The 11,688-nt window shown below is 39.8% G+C and overlaps 2 protein-coding genes across 5 annotated transcripts; one reads left to right on the plus strand and one right to left on the minus strand.

Annotated features, from left to right (window-relative positions):
* Nucleotides 1-286: 286 nt before the first annotated feature.
* RB195_019732 (uncharacterized protein) lies at nt 287-2,463 on the plus strand (the record flags this gene model as incomplete). Of its 2 annotated transcripts, XM_064187724.1 has the most annotated exons (3): nt 287-352; nt 2,106-2,215; nt 2,271-2,463. In XM_064187724.1, 3 exons carry the CDS (start codon nt 287-289, stop codon nt 2,461-2,463), a joined length of 369 nt encoding a protein of 122 aa, XP_064043605.1. The 2 variants fall into 2 exon arrangements, with proteins under 2 accessions (XP_064043605.1, XP_064043606.1); XM_064187725.1 differs by lacking the exon at nt 287-352 and having other exon boundaries at nt 2,121-2,215.
* Nucleotides 2,464-3,075: 612 nt separating this feature from the next.
* Nucleotides 3,076-11,520, minus strand: RB195_019733 (uncharacterized protein; the record flags this gene model as incomplete). Of its 3 annotated transcripts, none has more annotated exons than XM_064187728.1 (13): nt 3,076-3,130; nt 3,206-3,289; nt 4,232-4,317; nt 5,030-5,131; nt 6,316-6,453; nt 6,509-6,614; nt 6,763-6,849; nt 6,971-7,163; nt 7,285-7,408; nt 7,469-7,578; nt 7,701-7,905; nt 11,231-11,335; nt 11,455-11,520. In XM_064187728.1, 13 exons carry the CDS (start codon nt 11,518-11,520, stop codon nt 3,076-3,078), a joined length of 1,461 nt encoding a protein of 486 aa, XP_064043607.1. The 3 variants fall into 3 exon arrangements, with proteins under 3 accessions (XP_064043607.1, XP_064043608.1, XP_064043609.1); XM_064187727.1 differs by lacking the exons at nt 11,231-11,335; nt 11,455-11,520 and adding exons at nt 8,006-8,060; nt 8,430-8,497; XM_064187726.1 differs by lacking the exons at nt 3,076-3,130; nt 3,206-3,289; nt 11,231-11,335 and having other exon boundaries at nt 4,126-4,317.
* Between the last annotated feature and the right edge of the window lie 168 nt (nt 11,521-11,688).

The following is an 11,688-nucleotide window of genomic DNA, read 5'->3' on the forward strand; positions in this document are numbered from 1 at the left end:
CAGTTGTGCTGAATTAATCTGCAATGTAAATGACAGATACGGTACCGATATTGGTCTTTTTTATTTTGACCTTCACCCGGTTTCCAAGTCATTGTTTGGGTGTTTCATTCTCAGATGTTTTTTTTTAACGCAGTCTTTGAATTTTTTTTTGTCGTTTGTTTGCGAAACGCTAACAGCAGTTATTGCTTGCAATCGATTTTAAAACTTTAACTCAGCAGTTGTATTCGATGCGTTCTATATGGCAACGTGACGTGATTCGATATGTTCTAGTTATCATGCTTGCTATATGATTTTTGCTCATCCGTTTGATTTTTTTTATTACTTCTGCAGGTTTTTTTTGAGCTATCCGAGGGTAAATGTTCAACTATTTTCCTTCGTATTTCTTCAATAGTTGAAAAGCACACTTTTAGGCCATTGGTTTGACGAAAACGTCGTAAATCCGTATTGTTGCATGAAATGAGTCCAACAATATGCAAATTGCGTACGCACACACAGCAAAGCCACGCAGCCTGTTGTTTGTTATGCCATAAATGCTGTTGTTGAATATTTGAGTACGTAGGATATTTTGAATATCGTTTGAAAAAGTCGCTTTAAGCGCTTACACTGGTTCGCACGTAGTCGTTTTCCTTTCCTGAAACTCCTTTTAGTTGTCTTAAAAACTTCTTTGATCAGTTAGGTGAGCTTTGTGTTTCGATTATCGACTAGAAGTGAAAGTGGTCATCTTCGTTTTTGGAGTTCAGGAGTCCACGGCCATCTCAAGTTGCTTGAACAACTCTTCAATGCACTCCCAGAAGCTTCTGGAAATCTGTTTCTCCTGTTTTTTTTTTCTCCTAGGATGTTTCGAAACAGATATATTTTTTATTCCGGTATCAGGTCGTAGTTCACCATTAAATACAGTCACAGCTGTTTTTAAAATCAGTTTTGATAAGAATAATGGTCATAAAACCCATACGAGTAATCACAGTTGTTTAGAAGATGAAATGGTGATTTTTGAGGAATACAAGCTGAGAAACATGAAAAATAACCTTGGCGAATCCTGCTTCTTCACACAAAACTTCACACAAAAACAGTGAGGCTAGGTCTTCCGACGAAATCTAATGATCTTTCTGATATTCTTTCTGATCCAATTCTGATATCAATTCATTATGGTTAAGAACGTGACTAGTGTACTTTTTCTCTGCAGAGGAATAGAAGCTTGTGCTGATTCATAAGCCCTCTACACTCGATTTTCAACGACTGGAGGGAATGGGATCCTAGAAACTGGTTAACACATTTTATGGTGAATTCGGACCATTTGAAGATATTGTTAAGTGCATAGAATCAAAACATGGAATTAGATACATATTTAATGTATTTTACGAAAATCCTCGCAGAAATCCACTCCTCTCAGAGTTAAATTGTGATTTCAGCAATGAAGGTCACAAGAATTGATTTTGAGAAAACATGCTCACAGCGACGTTATTTCCTACAAACATCCGCCATATCAAGTAATGTCACCTTCCACTCAGAAATGAAACGTCGCTAACGAACTTCGTTAAGCGCTTCTCAGAATTTTTTTTCCTCACCTCGAATTCAGAGAGCTGGGTTTGTTTTCTTCACAGAAGCTACGCACCAGTCCTCGTGGAGCGCACCACTGCATGCGTGCTCCGTATGCGGTAAGCGTTGCAGAACCTAGCTAAACGTGGGATTATTACGCAAAATGTGAGCACTCGCGAGCAGTTTAATGAGTCGATAAGAGCTTACTTTACTGTGCAAAATATCTTTTTTCACCATTCAGGATGTTCCTCCGTCTTTCAGTAAGCGTATTTTTTGTTCTCATTTGTAACGGAAGTTCTCATTTAAGAACTTTCTCAGTCAAGAAAAACTATTGCGTGCAGAGGTTACTCGCGATAGTTTTTTTTTCACTATTTACTTGAATGAGGAAGAAGTCATGAGCGTTCTTTTTCAAGCGAAAGAAAAAAATGCACATAGAAATAAAAACTATTTCCAGAATCTTGTACATCATTCGGTAAAGAATCCTTCAGTCTGCAAGATTTAAGATTTGTAATTTTGGAGTTTTACTGATTCTCATTTTTTTTTTCAAATCATTAAAATGAAATGTTAAGTTGACACAGCGGAATATGTTCGGCACCATCAGTTTTTTTCACCTAGTCGAGGGCTTAGAACAAGCCACCGAAGCTGCTTGTGGGATATGTTGTGAGTGTAGGGTATCGAGGTAAAAAAAGAGTACAAAATATGGAAAAAGTAAAAAACGTTGAAAAACTATTCAGGGATAGGATAGAGCTGCTGGAAACGATCAGAAGAACAACGATAACGATTTGGTGGATAGGTGCGTGGTCGCTTTCGAGGTCAAAGTTCACAACTTTGGAACCCGAAGACAAACGACAAACGTTAATTGAAGCATCGGGCCTTCTCCACACACAACACCAACGTCACCTTCAGCGGCATTATCATTTCGATTGAATCCCAGAACCAAATAGTGTCAGAAATGCTCCATTTTGTCCACTTCGAACTCCACCACAGTGATCTCAAACAACTGCAGTTAATAAAGTCCAAAAATCGAAATGACAGTCTTGTAGATAGAGAAAATTCTCTTCAAATGATGTGTAACATTTTGTAAGTATTTTTTTTTTTATTTTTAGATGTATTTTTCACCTTGATAAAAAGAGACACACTTGGGTTATTCCTCACCCTAGTGGTTTCAAACAGAAAAAAAATCGCAACAAATTGATCAATAATGTACTCATTCCCATGAACTAACTTTTCTATCATTCAATAAGGTTTCTGATGACTTATATTGCTTTTTCCAGGTTTTTTGTTCTATTCTGTTTTTCAGAAGTTTTCATGCAGCACCAGAAGATAGTGTCCTGATACCTGTATTAAATGCAAAAAGAAAAAATGTGTAAAATGAAAAAGTGTGAAGAATTTGTGTCCAAAATGTTCTGTCTTGTCCATTTAACACTTCATTTTTATTTGCAAAGAAAATAAATCCATAAAATAGAAAATAAAATTTAAAAAATCAACGATACTAAATGGGCTACAAAACAGATTGATTTGTAGAGCAGAAGATCCTCCTCAGACAGCATTTGTTATTCTGCCATTATCTTTTACTTCTCGAACATCTCCTGAACTGAAAAAAGAGACCTGTCTTTCCGTTTTCAGACTATCATCGGCAACTGAAGTGGCAATTTTCTGTCGAGCTCACCTCTCCTTCCTGCTCCTGTTGCTGGTCTCCACCTCTAAGCTCTCTCTCTTTGAAGTATTTTCACCTTTTCGGGATTCTACTCCACTGCATCAATGTCTATGTTGTTTCACTGAAGTATTAAAATGCTTTATTTGGAAAGTACTACGAAAATCATCTTTCAATCACTTCAACCATTATCATGGTCTTATAGAACAAAGTTATACAAGTAAAACCACGTGATATTTGACAGATCAAATAAGTCTCAACGAATTTGACGTTAAGTAAAGGTTTCATGAGCGTACATAACATATTTGGCACAAATCCCTGATATACATTCTGTAATTCTGAAAACAGTTAGCGAGTCAAAAATTAAGATCAAAGTTGCTCCCAAAACTTCCAGAGAAGTGAAGGCTATTAAGGTGGATCATTAGAGTAAAATATGGAGCACGACGTTAAACTGTAGCTCCCAAGTTTCTTTACTGTTTTTTGAATGGTCACGAGAAGATGAAAAATCAACAGCGATCTCATTAAAGCGAAACTTCTACCTATCATTCACTTTTTGACGCTTCCCCGGAGGCACGTAATTGCCTTTTTGGAACCCTGTTTGTAAACACTACCCCAGCTAATCCAGCAAAGTACTTCTCTAGTACTCTACTAGCTTTCTTTAAGAGAACCTCCTAACCACATAGGTATCACTTCATCATCCACTTTACCCTCTTGCGCTTCTTTTGTAAGTGATATTCAATAAACGATGCTTAGATGCCATAGACTTGAGAGAGAAATTGATCCTAGAATAACGACCTAAGAAGGAATCTAAGAAAATATAAGTGACCGAAGAGAAATCACAAAAAGAGCAGATAACTGTCAAACATGTCCACTCTAAGAGAAAAACATTCTGATGTACAATTTTCACAACCTTCTAAGTGAAGCTAAAAAAGATGTCATAATTCGATACGTTTGCTCTTGTCTTTGATACCGAAGTAGGACGTTGGTAAGGGCTGCTTTCTAGTATCTCTCTCGCGCTTTACAATGTGCGAAAAGGTGGACACGCAGTTTCCGATAAAGTGATCTGCTTTGCCGAGAATTGCCAACGAGACCAAGGGATCATCGGGATTCAAGCGATGGGCTTTCACCTGAAAATGAAAAGTCGTCTATATTATTGTACGTCTCCATAGAAGGTAGAAGCACGATGGATATAATTTTAATAAGGCTAAAATCCAGAGACATGGACGATTTTAAAAGGGTAATTGAATTGGATAAAATATTGGTGCAGCTGAAACACTAATTCGCAGATTTTTGGGAATCCTTTTGATCTACGCTAGTACTAATAAAATAAGTCGCAAGGAAGAATGCCCCTCATGCGAACTCCTGCCATATTTTGGACACTCTGAAGAAGAGATCTGAATCACTCGTTCCTACGATCAGCTACTGGTCATCGGTGAAACTATAAAGGCTTTACGTATTCTTGCACAGGCACAAGAGCCGTACTGTAGACAATACGAGATGATGCAATGACAGAATTTGAAAAATTTAGAAGCCTTGCACAGGCTCCAACATCTTCGAAGTGTAGGAAATTTGTGAGGCAAATCCTACAAAATATAAATGCGCATCGCATATATCGTAACGAAACTTCTCAATATTTTGGAAAAATTTGCGAGCTACTCCAAAGAACTATGCTCTGAGAAAAAGGCATCATGTGTGATTGGAAGTAGAACACTAAAATAAAGTTTCTTAAAAGTACAGGATAGAAACAAATCGATTAGATAGAGACAGACCGACGTGTTTGTACAGTTAGTAAGATACCGCACCATTTGCAGTATCATATTATAGCACAGTAAAACCTACATCGTAAGCGAGCAAAGCCTCATTGATCGCTTCAATCATGTGATCCCGATCGCTGGCCACAAATACTGATCGTGCACCAATTTTTCCAACAGTGTCCACTACCTGAAATTCAATTGATTATACTGATTAGGTAATTAACCTCTCAGATTAACGTTCCTCGATTCCCTCCAAAGGCAGCATACGAAGAAACTGATAATGTTGAGATCTCTCATGTACAATACAGGGTATGAGCGTTTTCACACTCGATTCGATAAAATCAACCAAAGCTGAATCAACAGAGCTGAGAATGCCGAACTGTCGAGAGCTTGGAAATAGTGAATAATTCTCTTCTCAAATTCCAGAAGACTATTTCATGTATATTTTCGATGAAAAGGAGTTTTAACAAAGTTTTACTGACTTTACGACGTGTTCCGGAATGAGCAAAGATCTGCACTAAAAGCAACGTTTGAGAGATCAGTTTATACAAACACCCAGTTATTCGCTATAATTTGAAATGGCAAACAGATGTGTTTATTAGTAGGATGGAGATTAAAAATACAATAGCAAATACAGCCCGATAAATAAGGCCTAGTATTTTGCGGAACAGCTCGCGATGGAATCATCGCTAGCTCCAATGAAATTGTGGAATCGAGCGCAGGTCTCACACTTCGAGCAGAACTACGCACTGGCATCAGGGGTTAGATCGTTTTGTGCTGACTGTAACCCGTGAAAAGTTCTCGAACGTAGTCGAAAAACTTTTAAGGGAATAATCATGTGGTACCTTTTGCGATCTTCAACTCTGTTAATGAGATAGAAAACAAGCGATTGTGTTGCTCGCCGATCCTAGTCTAGTTTTCCCATTAGTTAGAACCATGTAAGAGGTGTCCTGAGATTTAGTTGTTCGGGGATTTCTTGATAGAACTGTGTGGATTTCACTCAGTTTATATGCCTCGATATCGCAAGATCATGGCAGGACCATCTTTAGCCCTATTAGGGAGAGATGAGTGGTGCTGGCAAGGATCCCACGTCGATCCCAACCGATAAGCTCCATCGCACCGCTTCGATCGCAGCCGCTTACACGACTTCATAGAGATTCAGGTCGTTTTGACACAAAAACAGCATTACGAAAACGTGTTAAAAACTGTGACTGTTTGGTAAGTGAAATAGTAGCTAAGGCAAAATTCCTCATATTATTTCGTAAAGCAACAACGAAATCCTCACGCCAAAATATCAGTGTTATGCCGAAATCAGAAGCATTTAATAAGGCGTCCACTATCATTCCTAATGGCGCACATCTCTTCACTGACCTGCTCAATTATTGTAGTGGCTGATGGGGCACACATCTCTTTCGACAAAGTTCCGTCATAATGCTCTTGGGCATCACACTGCATTGAAGCGAAAAACTGCTGTCCCGGTGAAGAATTAACGTGTTCGCAAACACGATCCTATAAAATAAAACTATTCTATCCGCAGCATTAAGATCTAAATAGTGTTTTTCACCCAGTCTTTATCGTTCCTTAGATGTATGCCTACATATGGGCGCGTAAGTTCCTCCTTAATGAACTGGATCGCTTTACCAGTAATACGTGAGCTCCATTTGAGGTACCTAGGACATCAAAGTTAAACTCAAATGAAATCATGAAGCAAAACAAGAGAAGAGTTTTACGAACTGAGCTTCTTAATGCATTAGAAAATTGATAAGCTTGAAAAGGTAACACCTTTTTAGCTAGAACAGTACTTGAAACAGACCACACCTTTGTAACTCCCACGTGGGTGGCCGTGAAGGAAAATGAGCGGGCGGTGATGGGAACGCAAGAACTGGGAAATCCAGAGCGGAAAATCTGGAAAATATTACCAATTCACTCATCGCTTTCATATCGTTCATTCATTCAACTCGCACTCAAGTTTTTAAATGTGATAATTTTTTAAAACTCCAGCTTTTGTCCCCTTTCTAAAGCTTACCTTCGCTGCCAACCAGACTTCGATCCTTTCACAGTCAGATCATAGCCACCAGGTATGTCACCAAAGTACGCATCATTCGCAAAAGAAACTCCGATTTTGTCCCAATATGGACCGAATGGATTCCCTTCTTTGGGATGACACCCAACGGGAGCATTTTCATCATAAAAGGATTTTCGTGGAGACCAGCACAGAGCTATAAGAGGAGAAGGAGAACTATAATTGAATCCTTAACATGATTCACTTATTTGCAACCAAGAAAAAGCAGGAAAGCTTAATGGTATATCAAAATGACTGGCTGACCCGCCCAAACTCACCTGTCCGATTTTCCGCGGGCCACAGTTTCGGCATAATATCACGCGTAAACTCAACCATAGCAACAATCTTCAAGTATTTTCTAATCTCAGATACTTGGAAAATGTTCTCGAATGGTACCATGGCCTAAATAAGGACTTTCTTCATCAAGTAAAGGAGGAAACACGTCCTCAAGAATGTACATACTGTGTTTGGATACGGGTACTCTATGAAGTTTGGCAAAACCAATGTCCTATCCAAGTAGTGAGTGAACTGCATTACTCCAAGGAGTTGGTCGACCTGGTTGCCAAATCGACCTACAAATGGGTGAAAAGGAAATGTAGACTGAACTGAGGCACGCTAGGTAGAATTCCACCTGAAGAAATTCTAGAAAGATCAAGAAAAACAGAGTGCCAAATTAATATAACATAATACTTACCCATACATGGGCAGAACACCACATATCCAGAAGGGTCGATGTTGGAGGCACACACTGTTGTCCAGATGCAGAGAAACGCAATTTCAAACATCATAGTTGAAAATGCTGAGTGGAGCAGAAACGTGATAAGCCTAGTGTACACGGCGGGTCGTAAAACAATCTCGGCCGATAAGAAGTGGTACACTTTTGCAAATAGGAGGAATCTCTAGAATGGCTTAATTCCTGAGAACGAAACAACATTTATCAGAGATAGAAAATTTTTAAAAGGAGAACTTTTAACGATGTTTCATGACAAACTTGATCACCCCATATGTCGCAAAGTGTTCAGTCCTTCTATCTTCTCGGACCCTAAGCCTAGACCTAAGACAAGACAAGTGTTAATCAGGGAAACGAGAAGTACAGAAAATATCTTACGAGAGCAGTTCATGGAACACTAGTAGACTTCAGTGGACATATGATGCGACGTGTCGCTGAAGGTTTAACAGTGTTCTGGGGTAAATCGCAGAGTGATTCATTTCGTCTACCCGTTCCCCGTCTCTCGCCTGAGATGTAGGCCAAGCAATTCATAGCTTTCCTCAAACGAAGCGTAGGTGTTCACAGGTCTTTATCGGTCAACCGCGCACAGGCGCTGCAACAAATCTAAGGACTTCCCGTTCTGCTTCAGTACTTCTCTTCCGTACTACCTCGACGTAAAGAGGCAGCAAAGCCAACATTGACATGACGCCCTACCTTTCGGAATAGAATCGCAAGCAGTATTTAGGATTTTCTTTGACATATTTGCCAGGACATCTGTGCATTCTTGGAAAATCTAGTGAGATGTGTGGTGTGAGGAAGTCTGAATTTGCTACTTTAAACATTGAGGATTACAACATTTTCCATTCAGATGCAGCTTCGTCAGTATGGTTTTGTCGATGAATGATGCCATTGGGGAACGTTTAAAAAAAGTTTCCCGGGGGATCCGCGAACGCCTCCATGAAATCACGTGTCCTCTGGATATGCCGACGGATATGTGGATATACCTCGACGAAGTCACGCTCCAGTAGTTCAAAAAGACTCAGATAACCGTCCTAGACGCTCTTCTAGGCATAAAGACGCAAAGAACTACACGGTTATATGGAAATTTGCAAAGAAGAATGGTGTAATTCTTCGAAATTACTGAATAAATTAAAGAGCAATGTAGTTAAAAATACATGTCATTTTGTGTAATAAGAGAAATAAGAATAAGAAAAAAAGCTTTTTAAAGCTGAAATGTTTCCTGTCTCCAAACAAAAATGTTCATATACGTAATTTGAAACTAATAGATGCATCTTTTTCTCGTATTTCACGTGACGATTTCTCTTACTCTGGTACGGTTACGAATTCTCAGATCATCTCACATCAGAAAATTACAGTGGATGTGTCTGACTCTTCCGAACAATTTAGCGCCTCGTCAATCATATCTTAACCAGTGATGTAGCGTTTGATTGGCGGTATGTAAGCAGAGTAATCTATTTAGATAGCAGCGAAGGTGAATTTCCCTAAGATTCGCACCATCGCTAATTGGTTCGCTGAGGTATGCTAGAAAATCCGTCGGGACCCTCTTTACACACGCCCGATGACATTGGAATGACGATAAGAGGGTGTGTGTGTGTAAAGATATGGTTTCCCCCGGCATATTCACTGGACACGTAATATCTCCGAGGCATTCGTGGAGAATCCGCTGGGACCCTTTTTACCGTTTCCAACAATGAGATGAGGAGAGTATTTCTTGTCAAAGTCTTCACGTCGTTAGTGTAATTGAACACTGCGATGCTGGAAGAAATACTACATCTGAACATTTAGAACACTTCTAAAGGTCTTTGAACTACCCCAACCTCCATCTATAGTCGGGTCAATACGACGTGAAACACGAGTGTAGTTGATGTGCATTTGCGTACGCGCTCGAAACGGCGCTGTGGAGGCAGCAGTTGGAACCGAGGTGGGCCCGTCGTTAACTGCAGCGATGGGTGATGCCAGCAAGGATTTCACCACGCTCCTAGCCACTACGTTCCACCGAAGCGCCTCGAAAGAAGCCGCGTACGCAATTGCGTACGTGTCGTTTTGACCCTACTATACAAGAGTTTGACTCACAGCCAAAACACATTACTGTATCCAGTCGTAAAATGTGTTGCACTAGGATGACACGACGCGTCCCGGTTAAGGAATGCACTGAGCATTCCCTCTCCATAGTGCTAGACAGACCCTTGGAGCTCTTTTCTTCTTGTTTTTTGTTTTATTTATTTTACTCCTTTTCCGTAGATTAGTTCATGAATACTGGATAGTCTCGGCAAATCCTTTTTTCATTAGTTTCTTTTGTTTGTTTTGTTTCTAAAGTGCCCCTGAGATATTAGTTCGGAGGGATTTAGTTTCTGTCCCTTTTTGTGTGGTTGTGCACTATTAGTATCATCCACAGTCGTAGTACTTTTCTTGCAAATTCAGCACGTGACCAGTATTCCTCTACGACGGAATTTGTGCGAGAAAAAAAAAACTGAGGAGAAACAAAATTGGTTTAAGAAGCTTGTCGTGCACTGTGGAGAGAGGTCAATGATATTTACCTTCAGGTCAAGTTGCGTGTCCCTCGATACAGCACAAAGATAACCTTTACACTCTCAGAAGCGTAGAGGTATGATATAATTGCACGTATTTTCGACGAAATCTGATCGCGCTGATGATATTTTGAGCTAAATATTTATGCATTCGCCTTACAAAACGCTGTTCTGACCTTGTGGGGGCGGGTGTAGTGTAGCGGTTAGAGGCTCCGCAGCCTGCACGATCGATCGGAGGTTCGAACTCGCCCTACTGCTCTTCAAGCCTTTCTTTGACATGACGCATCGGCTAGCCGCGCAAGTCCAGTTTAGGCCAGTTACACGTTGGTAAACCTCAGACGTTTCTGAATTGAAGTGAACGTGGTGGCGCATTCCAAGCGGATTGATTGATGCCAGACACTGTATCCTTTATTCCCACCAATCCGTGAAAATTTGCGAATGTCTTACTTCGAATTTGACCTCGAATCGCTCTCTGTCATATCGCCAAACTCCACTCTATAGTGGAATGTGAGTTTTGAATTATTAGAATGACTACATATGATGTAGTGTGCAAATGCTGCACCGGAATTCCGAACTGAGAAAAGTAGCAATGTTTCATAAATGGGCTCTTTAAACTACTCCATTACGGTTACGCAACGCTTACGTGTTTTCTTTTATGGAAAGATGCATAATTGTAATATGAAAATTCAAAGTAACCAACTCAGTACCACGGATAGAAAATAGCTCTTAACTCTTAACTTAGTTATAGCGATAACTAGTTTTTTGAATGTGAACATAAAGACAAAACAAAGGATATGGAACCCCGATCAACGAAAAACATCAAAAAGAGACACCTTCCGGAATAAAACCAGACAAAATCATTTCGTCTGACTCCTACAATCGCTTAATTCCGCTATATTTGACCTGTGAAAGTTTGCTTAGCAGCAGCATAACAGAAACAAGTTGTTCTGTCTGAATGACGCTTACCCCGAAGAAGAAAGAACGAGAATGCCGACCGAACTTGAGCACTACTTCATGAGATGAGATTACGCTGCCTTCGTACTTCTTTCTACGAGGTGATAGGATGGTAGGCTGACAAGTCGTTCCAGCAGAGATGACAGTGAAAATATAGTGAGAACACCGCAGACATATTAATGAACATATTAATGACAGTAATGAAATGAGCTGGTGAGTGACCATACTTGACGTACCAGGATAAGTTTGATGAGGTTTATTACGAGCGAAAGTCTATCATCAGTTATACGCTGATTGATCATTCTTCCAGTCACTGTGATGAAGCAGCAGTAGAAAAAAGACAAACAAACCCAGCACATACATATGTATAAATTGCAAGAAAGAAAGAAACCTCAACCGGCAGCATAGTAACGAAATCCAACACAATAATACGAGCAAGGTAGAATGTGTTTGATAAAATGTGTTATTTC

The sequence above is a fragment of the Necator americanus genome, chromosome II, assembly GCF_031761385.1.
Source record: "Necator americanus strain Aroian chromosome II, whole genome shotgun sequence".
Taxonomy (NCBI): domain Eukaryota; kingdom Metazoa; phylum Nematoda; class Chromadorea; order Rhabditida; family Ancylostomatidae; genus Necator; species Necator americanus.